We start from the raw sequence: 23,192 nt of genomic DNA on the forward strand, positions 1-23,192 counted from the left end.
AAACAACAAACAATTACCTTTTATAAAGGTGTATGCCTTTTTACATATCCAGCAGACATGGAGCAACATTAGCATTCATGTGGAACACTGAGTTTTTTCTGTCCACCTGACTGTAAGGCCAATATTCACTCTCCTTTTAGCTCTGACTTTGTCTCTAAGAACTCCTGAGGGAAATGTTTGGCTCTTTGGCAGCTAAAGCTGTTTGTCTGTGTTCCAGGCAGGTAGTGCACAGTTGGTTTATCAAAGGTGTTTTGCTGAAAACAGCTGCCCACTGCTGCAGCTAAATATTGAGCTGAAAAATGCTTAAAATGCTCAAGCAACCCCTGGTTGTAGTCATTTGATCCAATCAAAAATATTGATTGGAGCCGTGTTAAGCAGAGCCACTAATTGATCCCATATCGATCTAACTAAACTGGGCTAATGTCACCAGTTATTGCACTTTTAAACTAAAAGCATCAAACCGTTAGGAACCTGGAAAAGTCTGATTCAACCAGCCATCTGAACAAGCCCTTACGTTTGTGTGTAACGACTACATGTGTCTCCCTGTCAGCTGGTGTGCTCCATCATCGCCGGCGTTCTCCACTTCTGCTTCCTGGCTGCGTTCGCCTGGATGTGTCTGGAGGGTGTGCAGCTGTACCTCATGCTGGTCGAGGTGTTTGAGAGCGAGTTCTCGCGCAGGAAGTACTACTACGTCTCCGGGTACCTCATCCCGGCTGTGGTGGTGGGCATCTCAGCAGCCATCGACTACAGAAGCTATGGCACACAGCGGGCGTAAGTGTGACATCTTTGTAGGAATTCCTTTTTTGTGGGATGAAAATGAGGAGCATGAGTCATCCCTTCTCCACATCAGCATGCATGTGTGTGCTAATGATATTATTACCACAAAGAGTAGTGCACCTCTGCCCCCATGGTAAATTCACACCCTGTCACAGCTGCGACAGGGTGTGAATTTCAAGAGGCTTTGAGCAAAGCTGCAACATTAATGAACGCGCTGGCTAGTTGCACTTGCCTGCTGGGTTTTTATTCTTTGCATGTGGCTAATTGTCAGTTAAAAGTGTATGCACTTCCTCCGCTGGTCTTCATCCAGCCAGCAAGCTTTATGATTTGTAAGTCTTCGATCCACTAATTTATGGAATTTAAGTAAATACTTTTTTTCCAAGCTCCATTTTATTGCTGTAGTCTTCACTTCATTTCTGTTTCCTGGTGATAAACACAGAACGAGGTGCAATTACTTCTCGAACTGTCTACAATACATTGTTTACTGTTAGGTATACACACAGTCAGACATCCCACATTTGTAGACCGTGAAGTCATGAGTCCAATAACCGCTGCCTTTTAGACTGCAGCTTCTCATGGCACGAGGCCAAGGCTCCCTCAAGGTCGGGTTTTCTTCTCTGTGGTCAGAGGAGTCTCTATTCTGTTGCTGTGGTGTATCATCCAGCCATCTCTTCTGGGCCCTGATCGATGAGACACAACTGTGTTTTGGCAATGAGCTGATTTCATGAACTCAATATCACCTTTTGCACCCTATAGATGCTGGCTGAGGGTTGATAACCATTTCATCTGGAGCTTCATAGGACCTGTAACCTTCATAATCCTGGTGAGTTGTAATTATTGTGCACGAGTGTGATAACTTCTTTTTCTTTTGATGAAAATCTTTGGAAACAGTTTATAGATTTCCTTTCTCTCTGTACTGACAGCCTCTTAGCTCTGCTTTCTCAGATCAATTTGCATGAAAAAGAAAGTGGTCCCATTATAGCTGACACAAGGACATCAGTGTCCACTCAGCTATGAAATCCTCTGAAATCAGAATTGGTGTGCAGCAACAACTCAAAGCTGTTTGGTCCTTGCTCTATATCTAGAGAATACTCCCCTGCCGCAATCAGGAGGAGAAATCGTCTCAGGCATGAAGGTCATTTGCTCAGTGGGAAAACAAGGGTGATGGTGGTGGTGGTGGAGGGGTGAACATGGAAGTAATGAGTGGGTGGGCCAGACAACCATTATCACAGCTCATGGCCCTGCTCAGGATCATGACACGTCCCCAGCCAATCCCAGCACACAGGACATCTCCATCTTCACCTTTTAATATTTTATGTGGTGCACTGGGGGTTCTCAATACACACACACACACACACACACACACACACACACACACACACACACACAACATATGCATGCAGGAATGTATGCATACAGTCCTGAACAAACACTGCGAATCCATATAGACGCATATGGTGACACACATGTAAATCTGTCCATAGGCTGTAAATACATGAAGAAACTGGGAGAAGTGCTGCGTTTGCAACGCTGTTTTTTTTATAACTGTGTTTGGAAGAGAAGTGAGAGACCTGAATATTGTAGGGGACGGCTCCTTGGAGACCGGGCATGAAGGGGGAGTCCATATGTAGTTGGCCTCAGCTTTCTGCAAAGTGCCTCCCTGGCTGTCCGTGCGTCTGTCTGTCTCATCGGATCTGTGTCATCACTTGCGGCTGTGTTAAATGCATCTCCAGCCCCTCGACTCATGCGAACGTAAATCGGCCCCAGTGGCTGGGAGACAAAACTCGACATTACTCTGAGCTGTGATCTAAAAGCTTCTTTCGGTCTTCTAAGCCACTCCTTTTTTCTGTTGTTGGTTTTCCATCTGCTTTCCACTCACTCTCTTTGTTTCCATTTAAAGACTCTTTTTCGGTTGCCTTGTAGTGTTTCAGAATGCATCCATATGGGATAATAATGAGGATCCTTTTTATTGTGATTGAAGAATTGCAAATTAAGTATTTGAACAACTGAGACTGCACGGAGATCATTACTCTTTGTTTTCTTGCCAACGCATACTTTTACATAGTTTATTTTCCTTTGCGTAAGGTCGCACTTTTAAAATGCACACTCGAAGCAGATAAGGGATAGAACATTTTAATAACGTACAAATCCAGACATCTACTTGTTTTTCATTGAATATTTAAAAGAAGTTCATTTCTAAGGTTTTGGGCCAATGGGAAGCACATCTCCCCCCCCTTCCCTCAGCGACAGGCTCTCCCCGTACTTAGAGTCATCCTAAAAGCATCCTGGAAACCTCACTTGGACGTATGGCTTGAATCATTTGAATATTTTTCCTGGCCTCAGTAAAAAAAAATAAAAAAAAGAAATCTAAAGTATGGCACTGAGCTCCATTCTTTCCTTTCTGTATTTTTCTGAAGCTTTTGTCCGTGGTACATCAGGTCTGCTTGGATTCCATCAGAGATACATTCTTTTCTATGAGGATTTGCACTTTTGGATTGACTCTAATGTCAAACAAGAAAAGAAACTTTCAACATAGCTTATGGTAAAGGCCAGTTTTTGGATGTCAATGTACTTTAGAATCTGCACTGAGGCGTAAAAGAAATGTTTTAATCCTTCCAGTTAAGAACAGATTTGAAGTATCTGAGTATTCTAGTACTTCTACTCCACGACACACAGGGAAATATTACAATTTAAGAGATTGAACTACCCAACACACAATATACAGTACAGCCAATGTTGTTGTCAAATGATTTATATTTTTCATGGCAAAGATTCCAGACATTTCATGGTTCCTGATTCTCAAATGTGAATATTTGCTGCTTTTCCTTTCAATTATTATTATAATTGGGTTTTTTTTATTAGGTTTGAACTATTTGTTGTACAAAAGAAGCTTTAAGTAATTGTGATTCTCAATATTCTGAATTTTTACAACGCAAATAATCTATCAACAATCCATGATAAAAGTAATTATCAGTTGCAGCCTCAAATAAAATGAACCAACATCAACCAACTACAACAGTAAAATGTTGCTTACTCATTAATGAATGAATAATGTAATGATACAATATGTAATAGTATGACAGTCACGTACAGTATGTCAAGACATTTTCCTATATTGAGTATTTCTTTAAGTACAATACTTTAAGTACATTTTCTTGATTGTACTTACATACTTTTACTACCTAAGCATTTAAATGCAGGATTTGTACTGGCTGTGGAGTATTTATTCACTGTGATATTAGTGCATTTCATTACAGTAAAAGACCTGAATACTTCCTGCACCCACTGCCAGCAACAGGAACTGGATGCCTTTCTAAGTGCTGTCTGTTAACCCTGATACGCGTCTGTTTTGACAGGTCAATGTCATCTTCCTGATGGTGACGATGTTCAAGATGGTGAAGCACTCCACCTCCATGAAACCCGACTCTTCCAGGCTGGGGGGTATCAGGTGAGGGGTGTCCACTGGGAGACGAGGTGGCTGCACTGTGGTTTGCTTGCTCTGAGACTGTGTGTGTGTGTGTGTGTGCGCGTGTGTGTGTGTGTGTGTGTGTGCGCGCGCGTGTGTGTGTGTGTGTGTGTGTGTGTGTGTGTGTGTGTTGAGTGGGGGTAATATGAACCATTACTGCTTCTGCCTCCCTACTGGAATTTCAAAAACCGCATTTGACCAACACATTTATTTGATTTCCTCTTCTCTTAAACCCGACCAGACCAATATTTTTTCCCTTTCAGATTTTATTTCGCTCCGTTTAGAGGGTGCCTTTTAAGTTTATTTTATGATTTCACTATTTGCACTACACAGGGTTATATTGCCTTTTTTATTTCTTCATAACTGCATTTCTGGCCTTTTGGTAACTTTTTGCTCCTATGCTGGCATAGTTTACAGGCTTCCTTGAAAGACGGATTCAACCACATCCCTTACAGATTCAAAGATGGTCAAAAAAAGCCCCCTCCCCCATCTTTCCACTTTAAGTGGGCTGCATTTGCTTGATAAAAAGACATGTCCCTGTGCATTTCTGTGCCTGGATTATTGTTCAACAATGTGTTTGAGGGCAGGCCAACATATGTTATGTGGGCGCTTGATGTTTATGCAGTCCCTCTGACTGTGGTCCAAAATACACAAAAAAATAGGCATGAATGAATTGGTTTTCAAGGTTTGTTTTTGGCACACAGAAATCCCTCATTTATAGATGCTGGATTTCACACGATATCTTAAGAAGTCAAAACTCATTAACCGTCATTAATTAGGGTCTATCTCGAATCCACTATGCATTTAGTTTCTGTGTCAAATGTGGTAACTTGTAAAAAAATAAATAAAATAATTGGTTGCACTTAATTATTCTGACACATTTTATTTTATTCTAGTTGCACTAAAATGTGTTCAGCAGGTCTAATGAGCCATCACTCTCATTATTTCTGTGGATGCTCTCTCAGTGACATGTTGTTTTCCCGTTTCTTCCCTCCTCACCGCATCTCTCTCAGCTTGACTCACTTCTCTCTTGTGTATCGATAACGAATAGCCATCGTCATTGAAAGTGACTGGGAAGTTATTTTATTTCCTCTAGGCTTTCCTGGAAGCCGCCGAGGAAGAACCTGCTGTGTTTGCATACTCTTTAGCCAACAGCTCCAAGGAAGACCAAGGAAATATTTTTTGACTCAGTGTCAAATACCAAATGCACATTCAATCCAAAACTTTGTATCAGCAATTACACACCGTGCCACCAGAAGTGCAACTTGCCCGAAAGTTTACATTTTTTTTTTAACCAGCTTCTTTCCAGGAGCAGAGAAACATCAAACCAAGATTAAATCTACTGCAACTTTGCTGCTTCATAAGTTAATAACTCTCCTCTTTTTCTTTGGCAGGTCGTGGGTGATGGGAGCATTTGCCCTACTTTGTCTGTTGGGCCTCACGTGGTCCTTTGGCTTGTTCTTCCTCAATGAATCGTCCATTGTGATGGCTTACCTCTTCACCATCTTCAACACTCTGCAAGGGATGTTCATCTTCATCTTCCACTGCCTCCTCCAGAAAAAGGTAAGATTTTATCCTCCTTTGCTCTTCTGAAATTATTAGTTGTTTAATGGATCAAAAATGGATCAACAACTTGTCTATAAAGTATGCTTCTTCTAGCTTCTTAAATCTGAGAATTTGCTGTTTAAAAAAAAACCTGTTTTATATATCTGCAATAAATTAAAGAAACGATAAAAAAAAATAAAATAAAAATACCTGTTTTATATATCTGCAATACATTTTAAAAACAATTTTTAATTTTTTTTTAGTTTATTTTTAACCTTAGAAATTGTGGCATTTTTCACAATTTTCTGAAATGTATTGACTTAAGGCCCTGTCACAGATATCCGTGTGACAGAAACGTATGCCGGCTCATACGAAATATCGACAATAGGTTGATATAAATTAAGGGTAAGTTGTGATCGTTTGAAGGAACGCAGACGTACGCCGAACACGCCAGACATACGACCCTGTCACACAGTTCCGTATGGCAGAAACATGCCGGCGTATATGAAAATTAGCTCAAAATGTGTCAGAGTCCAAATACGTCCAACTTTTCACAGTGGTGTTGTAGCTGACGTATACATAACAAATTATTATACGTATGTCAAACATTGATATCGTATCACTTACCTATTTAAAACGTATCAGAGCGTCTGGCCAACGGAGCTGGAAAAGTGCCATTTGGTTCACGTCATGCTGATGCTGTAGAATGGCTAACATGCTGAACGCTAGCTGTACTGTAGAAACACGTTTAATAAGTTACTCCGTCGTCAGGCATCATCTTAACATAGGGTAGGAATAGGGTATCCACTCGTTATCAATACATTTGGCTGTAGGGTTCACCGTCAGCCTACGTAGCCGATATCTAACGTTCCTCTAACGTAGTCACGTAGGTATTCACGTAGGTAAATATTCACGTACGTAATCCGTATTCACGTATGTCTAACGTAATGTAACATCTGCATATCTTATGAAGCACACGTCGGGTACGTCCGGTAATTTTGAACATGCTCAAAACATCAGCGTTCAACAACGCACCCCAGCGTAACACAGCGAGCTCTTAACGAACACTACTTATACCATACCTTATATCAACGTAAACCAGCGTGTTGCCCATATTTTGTATATCTTATGCATTCGTTGGGTATTCGTCTGATACATTTTGTATAAGTAAGTGATACTCTATCAATAGGTTAGACATGCGTATCTGTATATGTTCAGTTTTCCGATCCGATGAAAAGTTGGACGTATTTGGACTCTGACAAATTTTCGTATGCGCCGATATACGTTTCTGTCATACGGATATGTGTGACAGGGCCTTTAACAAATAATTAATCAATGAACTAATGAAAAGAAAAAAAGACTTAGTATACAGTATACTGTAATGGAGCTGAATAATCAATGAGTCAATCTACAGAAAATTATTTTCATAATCAACTAATCACCAACTTCTCTCACGTGAGGATTTTTTATTCTTTGTTTTATAATAAATTGAGTTTTGGGGGTTTTAGACTTTTGTTCTGACAAAAACAAGACATGTCACAATCCTTTCTGACATTTTATAGACAAAACAATTAATTGATCAACTGAGAACATAATTTGTAGATTAATTGACAATGAAAAATGATCATTAGTTGCAGCCTTACTGTAATACAATTCAAACATGACACTGACAAGATTTACCTGTTACTTTCTAAATCTATCTAATCCTTGCACAGCAGGTGTGGATCTGTAAATATTTATATTGCAACACTTTGAAATTTGACACAAGACATTTTGTAATATTGTATACCTTCTTACATCCCAGTGCTTCCTCTCTACAACATTTCAACATCTTGTCACAGTGTTTGTTATCCGTGTCCTTACAGATATGGCATTTAAACTGCTGTCAGCTGGTTGGCATTTGATAAAAGATTTGGGATTTGCATCTCTCATGGGGAGGGGCTTTCTGCAGCTATCTGTGTGCTTTGTGTGTGCTGATCTTTTGCTTCTCTGCAGGTCCGCAAAGAGTACAGCAAATGTTTCCGTCAGTCCCAGTGCTGTGGCTCGCTGCCGTCCGAGGGCCCCCACAGTGTAGCCAAGACGGCCACGTCTCGATCCACGGCCCGCTACTCATCTGCGACACAGGTGTGCATACACCACTGGGATATAGATACATTTGGGGTTTGAATGTAGAAAAAGCATGAAAAGAGTTTGTATATAAATTAATTCCAGTTAATTATATGTCAGTGGAGTTATTTATTGATTTACTTATTTTAAGGACTCTTTTGGTTTCTTAATGAAAAAGCATTTTTTCTTTACAGGTTTACTTCTTTAAAGTCTGGTGATAATATTTAGTTTTTTAATCATCAACAAATCCCTTGAAAAAGTCAAAAAACAACAATGAACTGATCCTACTAACAAGTATTTGTCTGCGTAGCCAAAAGCTGATATACTGTAGCTTCTTCCTCTGTGCCATCGAGCTCCAATATTCCAGCCATTACCAAAAACTCAACATCTAGGAGCCACATCGTTTAATTTTCCTTCATTTCAATGAACGTGGGAACTGTAGTTTATTTTGAGTCGATCCCATATACACAAAGTCGGCGGTCTAAATACTCACTAGCACCGAATGTGTATTAATTCGCACCATTAAATGCACCATTTACTCCTGCTTTAGTAATGTTTGTTAAAAACTACAATTCCCAGATGTTTAAAAATATGAGCATATGAGCCTTTTAATAAATAAAAGTATATATTTGTGATCCGACTTTAAAGATGTACATATGTCCTTAGGAACAAATGTTGGATAGTATTGAGAAATTGATTAACGCTCAATAAGAAAAGCAAAGGTTATCAACTTTGTAAAATTGTAAAGCAGAGTTTCTTTACTTTATCAAACAAATGTACAGCTTAAACATTTCAATAGTGATGTTGGTGCGGTACTTGATGTCACAGTTCAAGCTTCGCTTTGTAATGTTAGGCTTTGTTATGTTAGGCTTTGTTATCAAGCTGTGAGACTGCAAAGGTTATGCCGTGTATCACAGTATGGGAATTATTTGTTTTACAGTACAGTGTGTCTAGAAGACAGACGGCTCTAATGTATTTAAATTTTCTTTTCAAATGTTCTTCAATACCTGTTACCATGACCCTTGTTGGAAAAGAAAGAAGCCAAAGACAATTGTGTAAAAGATGAGAATATATTGTTGAATTTGTCTCTCATCTTTTCTATTGTGACCATGTCATCCAGCAGGGGGTTAGCTGAATCATATAAACAAGTGTAGGGTCACAAGAGGCCCCAGACGCCTTGAATAACACCGGCACCATGTTGAGTCCTGATCAATGGCTGTTTTTCTCTCCACCCAGAGCCGCATCAGGCGGATGTGGAACGACACTGTGAGGAAGCAGTCAGAGTCCTCCTTTATCTCAGGAGACATAAACAGCACCTCCACACTCAACCAGGGTAAGCATCCGTTTCTTCCACCGCCACCAGATAAGACACATACGCCATTCACTTTGTGATCTGAGTTCACAATAAACACTTCAATGGAGCTTACACGGCTCTGCGGCAGCTGGGGAGAGAGAAAGATAAGACTCGATTTAATGTTGCTTTTCTCTTAGTGTTAAGCAATAAAAATAAATCGGCGTCTCATGCTGCCTGTGTACCAAAAGTTCACGGCATTTTTCCTGCACTTTCCTGCTCGGTTGGATCACATAAAAGGCGAGAGAAGCGGAGACGGAGGAGGCGTGATATTCGTGTGGCACGGACGAGGTCTTGAGTTTAAATCTCAGCGACTCTGACTGTGCAGCGGCGTACCTGACTCATCTTCAGTCCAGAGTGGTCATCAGGATGGAGGTAGTGGAGATGAGCAAAGTCAGGCTGAGGTTAGAGCAGATTCTGGGAGTGATCCCAACATCTCAGGCTGCAGACTGTGCCAGTGCAGATTTGGCCGTAGCTATGAATTCATTTCAATTTAGTTTTTTTCTAAACACATGCCAGCACAAAGTTTCTCAGTGATCCATCCAAATGACTGATATTACATTCTTAAGGATTTACACAAGCATGCTCAGGATGATAGGGATACTGTATTATTCATGGCAGGCCACTTAGACATGTTTTGTCTCGTGTCTTGACTGGATACGTTTGTTTAGATGGATTTGTTTCACATAAACACTGGAGTTGATTGTGTTGCTGTGCTTTGGTCAACACTTGTCTCCATAATATTGTTTGTCAGTTACATCAGCTGACTGTTTGGATAATGTCTTGCTTTTGACCGATGTTTCTATGGCTGCTTTGTGTTCATAATAGAAGGCAGACGGATCGGAGGTTAGAAATCTTGTGCGGTGTCAGATTTTTGGACAGCGAATGTCAGTGTTTGTTTATGTCGACAGCTGCCCAGCGCACCACCACAGATCATGCAGTACAGTACCGTGGGCTCTTTTCCTCAACTGTTTTTTTCCCTCCCTCTCTCCCTCTCTCTCTTTTCCTGTTATTTCAGGGATGACTGGCAACTACCTCCTAACTAACCCTCTCCTCCGAACCCACGACACTAACCCTTATAACAACCTGCTGGCAGAAACGGTGGTGTGCAACACCCCCTCTCCACCGGCCTTTCACTCCCCAGGTGCACATCCACCCTCCACTTTTATTCTTACATTAATGTGTGTGTGTGTGTGTGTGTGTGTGTGTGTGTGTGTGTGTGTGTGTGTGTGTGTGTGTGTGTATGTGTGTGTGTGTGTGTGTGTGTGTGTGTGTGTGTGTGTGTGTGTGTTGGTTTGTTTTAAGTCAAAACCGTTTTTATAGTTTGGGTAATACACTAATTCGCTTTCTGAGGGAGAGTAAAATGAGATGATCAATACTATTACCATGTGCATGTGTTAAATACAAGGCTACAGCCAGTTAGCTTAGCTTAGCATAAAGACTTGAAACGGTGGGAAACAGCTAGCCTGGCTTTGTCCAGAGGTAACAAATAAATAAAAGCTCAATAATTACCCGTTATATCTTGTTGATTTAATGCAGTGATTCCCAACCACGCGAGATGGAAATATTGTGGCGTAACTCAACTCATTTGAAAACAAATAATAATGAATATACAGTTCAAATACTTAGCTAACTAGAGATAATGGGTAAATAGCTTAACGTCTGCCACTAGTAGTACAAACGCAAACTTGACCAACCTAAACATTACATATTGTAACACTAGTGTAAAATATTGTAACAGGCGTATGATTAAAAAAAACATTGTGAATAATGTTTAATAATAATATCCAGTTAATGATGAATTCAAATGAGCACATTTGAAGGAAGGAGCACTTGACTTCCTCTCATAGGGCTGTGTGGGTACATCTTGAAAAGAGGTTTAAAACTGAGAGTTTTACGGTTTACGAAAAGAGGTTATGTGCTGGACTATTTCTTGGATCTGACCAGTTGCTAGGCAACCTGCGTAAGACTCAAAGACGTTAATGATCACATCCAGCACATAATCCCTTGTAAAATGGCAAATTATTGTTTTCTTTACACTTTTTGTATTAAACAAAAAGATTTTAGGTGTTTCTGAATGGCCAGCAATATTTCCAGTCTTTGTGCTAAGTTAACAGGTGGCTGGCTGTCGCTTCAGTAAACAGACGGATATAAGAGTCGTCTTTATCTTCTCATTTAACTTTCTCCTTCAAGTGTGTTAGATTTATAAAAATAAAAAAAATAAATCTTGAGGTTGCATGCACTGAAAATGTTGAGAGTAATTACTCTCGATTTCCCCGTTTGTTCTTCTTCACTTACACCTTCTCTGAATTTCCACTAGTTCTCATCTAAGTGAGTTTCTCCTTTGTAAACGCATACGGAGATAATGCAATGCAATCTTATCTCTTCCACTGAGCAGTCACATGGGAATTCCTCTCTCTGTTGAAAATGAGCTCCACACATTACCCTTTTTCACATGGATGATATTTTTATAACATGTTTAGATTGTCTTTAGTTTACTTTGAATTAAATATATTGAAATCATGTCAGTGTTTATGGTGACCTAGTTCCTCACTGGCAGAGCAAAAGAAACCCAATCAAAGAAAAAGAAGAAGAAGAAGAAGAAGAAGAAAACAGACGCTCATGACGCAATGCGGGCAGAGTCATAGCCCTCAGATATTCCCAGGCATTTGATGATAAAAGAGAATATACAAAAACAGCAGTATGGCGAAAGTGTTACGGGTAAGATATGCAGGCAATGTATAGCTTTAACCCGCTGCAGTGTTGCGGTCTTGGTTTGTGCTGCAGCACAATAAACACTTCACACTAAGAGATAATGAAGCAGTGTTGGGACCAAACAATGTCGGCAAACAAAATCAAAGACAAATTTCTTTTTTCTGTCTCTGAGCTCAGCAGCAAGCGAGCGGCTCAGATGCAGAAGTCAGTGTGTGTTCAGACAGCTTGTGCTTTATTGCCCTGAAATGTTTACCTGCTTAATAATTGTAGTAAATGCATCTTAACGTTGGAGCACCAGAGACGGATAACAAGTGGTGATATTTAATTAGCATGTCATTTTGAACGTCAGTATAAATAAACATCTTCTTTACCAGTAGGAACACTTTTTCTCCCCCTGAGGCGAAGCGCTGCACTATGTTCCTACACAGGAGCAACAGGAAGCAGTGACACTCAGGATAAAACAATATAACATATGGAAACCCGTTTGAGGAGAGCATGACACACAAATGTCAAAACCTGGTGTGAAGATCACCAACCGAGTATGAAATAAGCGCTGAGAGACTGTCAATTTTAACATAAGCTTTTTCAAAAAGTTTGCCTGCTATAGTCATTACATTTAGCTCCTGGAAAAGGATGAGCGTGTCTTCTATTATAAGTGTATTAATGCTAAGTAATGCTCTGCAGATGTTCATCCGATGCAGTAAAATCAGTAAGGAGAACATCTTGGATGAATCGCTGCTGGAACAGTTCCCAGAGTGCAGCTGTCGCCGCGTCCAGTTGAATTCTGTTCACATCATTTCCCCCCGCTCTCCCGGTGGACAGTACCTGTCTGCGATGAAATTACTGCCTGTGCATAAACAAATGCAAATTTGGGATGAGGGTCTATTCAGAGAAGTGCCTAATAATCTTCCACCCCCTCGTTTTGCCCTTTTGCTCTCTGTGCTCTTTTCACTCTTTTTTTAGAAATGTCTTTGATGTTGTTTTTAGAGCTGGTTTTTTTCTTCACTCGCTGTCATGCTTTTTGTGACACGTTCATTTGAAACCCAAAGACTTTTCGCATGTTTTTTTTATTCCCTGTGACGAAACCCCACTCACCCTGTAAAATGTCAACCTTTCACTTACAAACTCACAGTGTACCCAGTAAATAAAATCCTCATATCAAAACTCCACTGTGTGTGTGTGTGTGTGTGTGTGTGTGTGTGTGTGTGTGTGTGTGTGTGTGTGTGTGTGTGTGTGTGTGTGTGTGTGTGTGTGTGTGTGTGTGTGTATTATGTTCACATAAAATTGATGTACACTTCAAAAAAGGGCAAAAAAAAACTAAGTGACATTCAGAAAGAAATATTTTCTTTAGGAAATGTTCCTTTTATTGTAGACTTTTTTTTTCAAAGAGACTGTGCTTGCTGCTGAACCCTTTCACCTGCTGAGTCCAGGATTCAGTTGTCCTTGATTTGTCCTTTAGCTCTCTCAAACTGTTAAACACATAATTTCGCTGTCATTCTCCATCCACCGACAACAATTTGAGCTATGCATCGCATGAGCTAAATTATAGTTAATAGCAAGGACACAAAGAGTTGGATCGACTGAATCCAGGCTGGATGTTACAAGCTTTCCACTTTGGTCTTATTTCAGTGATTTTGTTGTTTCTGCTGCAATTGAAAAAAAGCATCTGTTTTACTTTTTTTGCACATCAGCTGTTCTTAGGCCAGATAGCCTGAGCAGACACACTTGATGTGAGTGTTGGCAAAGTGAGTCATTGCACCGTGCCTGTCTGTCGTGGTGTGTGGGGGTTGTTGCTGTGCTTGTGGGGCCCCAGTGCAGAGAGGTGGCTGGCCATCTGTGTTCGACATTACTCTTTTGTCTTGCCTTCGTTAAAACAGGTGGAATGTTTTATTCATTGTTAATGTCACAACACTTCCTCATCAGCTTGTATTCATTTATTTATTTTACTCTCATCCTATACTTTTGCTTTTTTTTGTATGCTGCTATGTTGTAACCTGGTCCTTAGCTACTTTTTAGCGTGTTGCTGTACTATGTTGTTTAAGTTTGAAGTCATCTTTTGTTCTCATTTCTCCAATATTGTTCAGGATAATCTCTTAGATTGGCTTTAATGATATTCAGCCGTAATGAGGATGGACACAGTGGAGAGCTGATTGGGTTCTCCTTTGAATTTTAACATTTTTTGTATTTGCATAAAATTAAAATGAACCCAGAGATCAAAGAGTGAAGTGTCCTGAGCAGTATCAATTTGTATGTGGATGGTGAAGTGGACACTGTTTTGTTATACATAAAAGGCAAGGAAATCATATCTCACGCACTCTTTTTGCCTTTTCCTGCAGGACAGCACTCTCTGAGCAACAGCAGGGACATCAGTGCCATGGACACCCTTCCCCTCAATGGCAATTTCAACAACAGCTACTCCCTGCGAGACGACGATTATGAGACCGTGGCCGTCAGATCCACGGGTGACCTGGGGGGCCTCCACCTTGATGATGCCGCCTTTGAGAAGATGATCATATCTGAGATTGTCCACAACAACCTAAGGCCCCGCGGGGCCCCCAAAGGCCGCGACGCCCCTAGGGAGCAGGACAGAGCCTTGCCTCTGCAGACCAGAGTGACAGTGGACCGAGGTGGGGGTGGGAGCGGCAGCGAGGATGACGCCATCGTGGCGGATCACGCCGAGGCCTCATCCCCCCAGAGAGGAAGTGGAAGAGAAGGCCACACCACCCTGGAGCTGCTCCTGCACCCACACCACAAGGAGGTGCTGGAGGCCCCCCTCCTGCCCCAGAGGACTCACTCCCTGCTCTACAGCGCCCAGAAGGCCCCCAGGTGCCTGGAAGGGCAGGACGGCCATGGCTCTGAGACTGTTACTGCAGTGGAGGACATGGGCTCACCCAACAATAATAGAGACTCCCTTTACACCAGCATGCCAAATTTGAGAGACTCACCCTCGCCCTCAGCTTCGCCGTACCCCCCGGAGGAGGAAGAGGAGCTCTCCCCCTCACCTCGAAGCGAGAGCGAGGACGCGTATCACAAAAGCATGCCTGAGCTCGGCGACGCACCGCAGCCCATGTCCTACTACCACATAAACCGAGGCACCAGCGACGGATGCATCATCCCACCCAACAATGAAAACTTCGCACAGGAAGGAGAGGCACCCAGCGACGGACAAATGCAGCTCATTACCAGCCTCTGAGCCGGCCCTCTTTGTTTGCACAGGTTTTAACAGATGGCTGCTTTTCGGTTGATGTCAAGAGAACTGGCAAGTCTGGCTCCTCACTCCACATGCCCTTCCTCTTAGGACAGGAAGGGAAATGTTGTTGGGTGGGAAAAAGAATGAAGAAATGACTTTTGCACACAGAAATACCATTAACACACAAAACACATTCATCCCAGGCCAGACAAATGTGGACTGTGAAAGCTCTGCTGTTGGACTAAAGAGGTGCAGAGAATAACACGTTTTGTCAAAGATAAGTCTGGCATTTCTGTTGTACTGTAATGTCGAAGAATAAGGGATTAAAAAAAATACTCCAAGCAAAGAACTATGGAACTCCTGAAATATCCTTTGGGGACTTTGCAGAACCAGGGTCTTTTTAGTCATGAAGTACAGAACTAGAACTCGTGTAGCCTCACTACACGGTCAGGACTGTAACGTTAAGAAACCACTAATTCAGACTCAGGCCTTATATTTTCTCTATTGCACATTTACCTGTTGTCAAAGTAACAGCTAAAGAAAATATATTTTGCTGTACCACTAGTGTAAAATGTCAAAAAAAAAAAAGAAAGAAAAAAAAAAAGGCAACCAATAGTTATGGCCTTTTTAACGTCAATAAGATTCTTCAGACAAGGTTAATCAAAATGGTGGAAATGTTTTCCGTTGACAAAAACTCTTGACTCATTGTATTGTTTGAATATGAAAAAAAAAAAAAAGTTTTGAGAGATATCAGTCCATATGAATCATGCTCACGTCTCTGCTTGTGAAGTGCTTTTGCTTTCATGAATGATGAGTTTTTGCCAGTAGTATATTTGTTAACACGGGGCCATGCACAGATTTGGAGTGAATTGGAAACTTGTGTAATTTATTTTACTTGAAAGTAATTGTCGGGTTTAAAGACTTATGTTCACGTTAATGCGATATTGCAGTTTTTGCGGACATATTTCATCCTTTGACACTAATTAATTTATTAACTGAACTATTCAGAAAAAATGGAGAAAAAAAAAAGAACATGGTTGGAAAGTGTGAAAAGTTGTTGCAGCACTGGTTAGGTTCATTTTATTTCTTTTGTAAGAGCCCATCATCAGCTGATATTTAATTCAACTCCTGTTTGATATCAAATAAATGTGAAATTTTTTCTTGTTCACAGATGTCTGGCTGCTTATTCATGTTTTGCATTACATGTTTTGCTATGATCCATACATGTGGGGGATATTCTATATGTTCTGTTATTGTCAACAAATCCCATGAAAAGACTAAAACTAACCATATCTTAGACAATCAGCCCCAAACCCATCCGTTCCTCATGAAGACTTAAATATTTAAAAACTTATATACAAGTTTTTCTGTGGGAATAAATAGTGTTTTAGTTGGGGAATATTTTCAGCTGTGGATTTCTACACATTTGTGAGGATTTACAGCAGCAGGACAAAATAAAATAAAATCTAAATAAACTACAGTCACCCAGTGCAACAGGGTGTTAAACAGTTAATTATTTTATATCTGTTATTAGACATTACAGTTGTGATAACTAAGTCACATTTGTTTGTTTCACTCATTCCCTCTCTTGCTCAAATGAACCTGGAGGTTTTGCAGTGCAGTTTGCGAGCACGAGGGAAAGGTTGCGATGTCGGGAGAGTCGATGTGTTGAAGTAGTCGCAAAGAAGTTGAGAAAGAGTTGCAACTAAGTCAAAACATTTGTTTAACTTGAGCAGTTATCAGTGACATGGCTTCCCTGCAGAAACCACAAGACAGAAGCCAGAAAGTGACGGTTTTATCTTGATTAGTTTCACTTTTCATGCTTAGTGATTTCGTTTATTAAGTGTAGAAAACCCAGTGGGGAAGATCCAACGGTTCCAGTAGACGACGAGCCTCCCTGCTTGATCTCCGTGAACCCGGATCTACACAGCTGCTGAAACAGCCGGATGAACTCTCTGCTTTGTGGTAGGATTGTGCCGGTATAACTTAACATAACTTAGAAATACAGACTCAGACCTACATCTGATCTGAACTCAAACAAAGTCGACTTTGACCAATTTTATGGTCAAACTGGTTTTCTATGATCATCGGACACTGACTTAGAAGTAACTTGAAACTGAATAAATCCCACATAAGAACAAGTATGCTTAAGGAGATCACCAGACCGAGCGTATTTAAAAGACCATTTTATTCCAGTTTAAACTTTAAAGGGCCCAGTTTCTTTCTTTTTTCATATCCATGTAAATATTTGCTATTTATAGTCAAACTAAAGCTGCACTTTATTAAATTCACATGTGTTGTCGTATTTATGGTTATTGCGCTCAAAACTTAGCTCCTTCCGAACCTAAACCGAGGTGTACTTACCCAGGAGTGTGTTACGCTGCCTTTATTATTGCTAACGCCAAGGTGTTTAAATGTCCAGGGAACTGTGTCAGGATGACAGAAGACGTTACAGTTGTGTTTCTTTATGTCATTTCTCATTGAGATTTTAACCCAATAATTAAGTCAAATATTCTCTAAAGCTAATGAATGAACTCATGACACACACACACACACACACACGTTTTAAAAGACTGTTCACCTTAATATGCATTATATGTAACAGTAAAAATATTCTAAAAACAAGTCACAAATACAATAAATTCATATAGCCTAAATCAGGAAGTGATTTTCACCCCTTTGTCGAGTAAATGTGTTTTGAGAAATGATAGCTGAGGAGTTGTTCCTGTAAACCAAACTTGACAGCTTGTGATAAATTGCAGTAAAAATTGAATTGGTCACTATTTGAATGAAATGATTAATCTGTTATCAATATATTTTTTGATGACGATACTAAACTAATTATACCAAGGAAACAAATAGTTATGACAGTTGGCTCAAATATTTAGCCTGTGAGGATTTGTCGACAAGAAGTCAAATGTGTAATAGCCTCATCCTTTAACTGCCACTGTAAGAATACACTTTGACAGTAATTATACAAGTTTAACAAGATGTTCCGTAATCATTTTTGATCGGTGTCTAAATCATTCCATGTGCTGAACTGTAAGCGCATCATCTGAAGAGAAGACAGAGTGGATGAGACTCACATCATAGATTTAGCAGATTTAGCGCTCGATATATCTTTCATCCGTGACATTCCAGGAGTGTCCCGCTCCAACTGACCACACACACACACACACACACACACACACACTCAGCAGACATACAGTACATGCAGTCGCTGTAGGATATGGGTGGTGCACTTTATTAGTCGGAGCTTGGTGCCAGTTTGCTGTCAAGAGGCTTGACGCTGAGGCCAAGTAAAAGCTCTGAGTCCACTATGGCTCTCTGCCTCGATGTTTGAACATCAGCCTCTCTGTTTACACAGAGCCATCCAAAAAGGTCCAGAGAGACACCCCAACCGGTCTGTAAATTATAAGGAAACTTGGCCTCTGTTCAGATATAAATAAAAAATAATACAAAGTTGATGACCCGCTCACGCTTCACGGAGACTTGGCCAGGCACTGTGTGTGAAAGCTTCTTTATTATAAACACTGAAAAATGGACAATCAGGTTTCTCATGAGACTGTCCCTTCTGGGGGGGGGGGGGGGGGGGAAGTGCGGGGATGGGAAGTTTCCTCGTCTGCATTTTCATAAAGTTGTGATGAATGAATTGTGCTGAGCTCCATTTGTCAAGCATAAGGATGGGTTTTGTATGTTTCATATATATTGGTTCATTATCCCTGAGTCACCTGTGTGGCCTGTATTAGCTCTCTCTTATCTGCCTATTATCTTAAAGAACATTGTATTCTCAAATTGAACGATATCTAAATGATCATGTCCTTTCCCCAATAACTCTGGAAGGATTCTTGATGCAAAGATCAGCATATCCTGTGCTCTCCTTATCCCGCTGTGATGATTGTCAGCCATTTATCCTCTTCAGATGCTCCTTCCACCTTTTGACTTTTCAGACATTACCATCTGTGATTATCTGATTATATTATGATGCGGCATATTAGCCATGCAGTGTTTGCGCTGCAAATGAAAAACTTGTCAAAGTTTGCCGCAGATGAAAGTACCTCATTTATCAACTCATTTTTTATCTGTGCGCAGTCTAAGCCCAGTTTCCATGGGGTAGTGGCAAATGAAGCAGCAATAACGCTCGGTCCGAGAAAGCATTACCGTGTTTTCATTTGAATCTGTTTGATGTTCCAGCCTCTGGTGATTTGGACATTATTTCATGTCCATCATCAAAAAGACATCAAACAAGACGTTACATTCAAAGTCAGATCACAGAGCCTGGGCCAAAAAGTGTGTGTGTGTGTGTGTGTGTGTGTGTGTGTGTGTGTGTGTGTGTGTGTGTGTGTGTCCTATCCTAAGCCTAGCTCAAAACTGGAAAGCTTTTTGACCCGCTCCACCTAGGTCTTACTTTAAAAAAAAACAAAAAAAAACAAACATAATAATATCATTAAAATGAAAAGGCGTTCTTGCAGACAATGTTTATATTCTTGGATTGCAATCTTTTCTTTAGCTAGTGCAGGAACTATGCACAATTACATTAGCACAGCCACAATGCAGAAGGAGTATTATATTTCCTCGGGGCCTCTGTAAATGTAGAGCTTACATTCCTCTACATTTCACTCTGCAGCAGGAAGATAAAGAACATCTGAATCGCTCCCGCTCTGCTGCCACCGTCCCACCGAACAACACTGCACCGCCTTGGCTGACTCGGCTTCTCTGTGTGAATTCAAAGCAAAGACAGAAAATTCCTGCCTGCGAAAAAACAGCTAAACAAGCCCGAAATCAGACTCCCTCACATTTTTACAGCTGTAGCGCATAAAGGATATAGCACTTATAGACTGTGTTATAGGGTTGGATGTAAATGTTTGAGGAAAAGCTGCACGTACCAATATAGTAACCACACAATGTTGCCCTGGAAATCCTTCTACGCTGTTAGAATGAGCTTTTGTGTTTTCCTTGCATAATCTCCTGGTGCAATTATTGCAATTTAAGCGTTCTAGAAATGTTTTAATTTTAGTCTTATGGCATTTGTAGTGTGTTGTTTGAATGCTTGTTATGATATCACCACAACTAGCCCCCTTCAACACTAACAGAGAGCTGTTGAAAAATGAAATATGGGCTTCCGCCTCGACTTCCACAAAGAACCCTATTATGAGAGATTAAGACTTTCGGCTTAAAATATGCTCAAGAGTCCTATTTGAGTCCGGCTGAGAAAGGCTTGATATAATTTCTTGCATGTGCGTGTGCGTGTGCGTGTGCGTGTGTGTGCGTGTGCGTGTGCGGAAATGAAAGAAAGAAAGGAAAGGCGAGTGTTTCAGATAAAGTGTTGGAGAGGCTGAAAAGAAGAAAGTGAGAGAAAACGAAGGGGAGAAATTGCGAGACAGACTGAGAGCAGCAGCAGCCCAAGATGTCAGAATCTATCCAGGTCTGAGCCCCTGCAGTTGTTAAACTGCCATACCTCGTAGGAAACACCAGCGGTGACCTCAGCATTGGACTAAGGTAGCCTGTCACACCCATTATACAGTAAACACTCAACAGAGGCCAGTGTTTTTGTTGGGTTGTCTCTGTTAAAATAATAGCAATGCATTCCCCTGAGACACACACATACTATATGAGTGCTATTAGTCAAAAGCTCTGGAGAGGAATTTTCCCTTATTTAAGCAATTGGTCCAATAGTTTTTGTCCATTCGAGACAAATTTAAAAGACGCAGTGAACGTGATAATGAATTCCAGTCAAGCATGTCCAACACGACTTCAAAAACACATTTGAACATAAAATATGCATTTTTACTGTATGTCCCACTTCAAAGTGCCTTTTGATATGACAATTCAGACAGTCAGTATTGTCAAAAACCACTTGGACGGAAATATCTTTGATAAATAAGAAAGAGATTTATCTTTTCCAGCCTCAAACTTGTATAGTATAGAATATAAATGTTTTATTCAGTGGGGTTTCAGAGTGATAATTACAGATCATTCTCGCAGATGTTTTTCATATATCTCTGAAACAGTATAGCCATTATTTACACGAAAAAAACCACCATTATACAAACACATCTGTAGGTATTTCGCATTTCTAATTTATCAAAAAGGAAGGAAAAGAGACTTTCAAATGAGGCACTGACTACTGTTTTAATTAATTCAGTAAAATCCTGCTTCAATAATGCAACACAGAAAGTTAAATATTACAATAGCTTTGTTACAGAATAAGTTATTTTCCATCTAACAGTGTGGCTGTCATTGTATGTGTTGAAACTGACTTCACAGTCGGACCACTGAGAACATGTATAGCATTAAACTACAGGGCGTTGATTAAAGATTTATTCAAAGGTTTTTATCCACAGCTAATTTACTTACAGTTGATATAATCACTCACCCAGTGTGTGCCGAGCCTTGTCTGAACGTGAAATACAGTGGTACAGTTACAGTAGCATGTGGAGATAATTATAAAGCTAAGATAATCAATGTCATGGTTGAAGTTGCATTCAAAAGATGCCCAAAGCAATGTTTTTTTGTTGGACCATTGGCTAGAAAATCAAAGTGACAGGTTAAAGAAAGAAAGAAAGAAAGTTGAATAAAGGTTCAGCTTTGAAACAGCGATGAACTGAGCTACTACACATGGTGACATGTTTAATGTTGCTTTCTTGTAGTCGCTAAATGACCTTAAATGCGGACTACATCAACAAAGGTTCATATTTCATCAAAATATTTGGTTTAGGAGTTAAGACGGACACATGCTCCAAACCACCCACAAATACACAAAAACTGAAGAAAAACTAGAACAAAATAACTAAAATGTTTCATTGTGACATTTGTTTGGGAAAGCTTTTGCTATCTAAACAATGTCGTAAAGAAACAAATCTCCGGACTCAGAGCCTCACTGAATGTGCTTTACTGTGATGCTCTGGAAGGATTCCTGACACTTTTATAGAGGTGGAGATCAAATTTCAGAAAGAAGCTCCTCAGCTGTTTCAACTTCCTATTATCAGCGTGCCCTGAAGGCATCTTTCCAAGAAGTTTCTAACTGGGGACCCCTGGTATGTGTGCCAATGGTAAAGACAGTAGGGTCCCCAGAGGTGAGACGTGTCACTTCCCTTTCTGCCACAAAAGTATAAAAACAAGTACTACTTTTACGGTTAATTTAAAACCGTGTCGCTCAGAACAAGAGGGTTACAGCATTTACTTTTCTTTTCTTTTTATCTGCTATAAATGTAATAAAACTGAAAGAAAGCCACATAAAGACTGAAAAGTATTTTCAGATGTAACTTTATCATCAGGCTTTTATAAAGATGTTTATAACTATCATTAGCATTTTAAAATTAGCATGGTGTGGAAAAAAAAGATCCAACATAATGCTGATATTAATGTCTGCTGTAAAAGTAAAGTAAAATTACTAAATGACTAAAATCACAAGCGATTTCATGTGTTCAGTTTTACTCCTGAGGTTATATTATATTTCAACCTACCTTCATATGCTCGTATAAGGCTAACATAAATGTCAGCTTCTGCAATAGGCCAATATTACATGCTTGTTAACAGCAGGTTGTTTTTGTTAGGTAAGTTAGCATGGTATAACCTTCACCCCCCTAACACACACACATACAAGCAAGATTAGCTAGTAGGAAAACTAAGAAAAAAGACCGCAGATGGAAGTGGCGCACCTCATTTTGTGGGGACCCTTTTTTCTCCCATTGGCTCGCAGACCTGGGGTCCAGAGACACAAGGTTCACAGTTGGAGCCTCTTGATTTTTCCTCCAACTGCTCCAAACTTTGCCCTGGTTGTGAATGACTATATGAATACAAATCAGAGTGCTGGTAAAAATCCAGCAAGCTCACACAGACTCGCTAGATTTCCTGGATAGAAAAGACTTTAAAATGTAAGAATTGTAATGATGCGAAATAAATAATAAATACAAGTGCAAATATCTGCTTCTGTTCTGTTCAGACAGAATTCTCCTCTCTTCTTTTTTGCAATGTTAGAAGAAGAAAAAACATTCAGAAGTCGACAGAAGAGATTTTGAGGAAAAAGTGCTCTCAGTTCT

General features: G+C 40.2%; 1 protein-coding gene across 14 annotated transcripts in view; it reads left to right on the plus strand.

Moving 5' to 3' along the window:
• Positions 1 to 16,316, plus strand: part of adgrl2b.1 (adhesion G protein-coupled receptor L2b, tandem duplicate 1) — a 79,546-nt gene extending 63,230 nt beyond the window's left edge. For 3 of the 14 annotated variants that reach the window (XM_029452898.1, XM_029452900.1, XM_029452899.1), the window contains 8 exons: positions 551 to 771; positions 1,534 to 1,600; positions 4,134 to 4,225; positions 5,638 to 5,806; positions 7,784 to 7,912; positions 9,131 to 9,227; positions 10,264 to 10,389; positions 14,297 to 16,316. In XM_029452898.1, coding sequence (XP_029308758.1) covers positions 551 to 771; positions 1,534 to 1,600; positions 4,134 to 4,225; positions 5,638 to 5,806; positions 7,784 to 7,912; positions 9,131 to 9,227; positions 10,264 to 10,389; positions 14,297 to 15,153 — 1,758 coding nt within the window. In that variant the 3' untranslated portion in view covers positions 15,154 to 16,316. Of the gene's footprint in view, positions 1 to 550; positions 772 to 1,533; positions 1,601 to 4,133; positions 4,226 to 5,637; positions 5,807 to 7,783; positions 7,913 to 9,130; positions 9,228 to 10,263; positions 10,390 to 12,644; positions 13,558 to 13,651; positions 13,706 to 14,296 lie in introns of those variants that run through there. The other 11 variants (XM_029452901.1, XM_029452897.1, XM_029452902.1 and 8 more) reach the window with 8 other exon arrangements.
• The last annotated feature ends 6,876 nt before the right edge of the window (positions 16,317 to 23,192 follow it).

The sequence above is a fragment of the Cottoperca gobio genome, chromosome 17 (genome assembly GCF_900634415.1).
Source record: "Cottoperca gobio chromosome 17, fCotGob3.1, whole genome shotgun sequence".
In the NCBI taxonomy this organism is placed as follows: domain Eukaryota; kingdom Metazoa; phylum Chordata; class Actinopteri; order Perciformes; family Bovichtidae; genus Cottoperca; species Cottoperca gobio.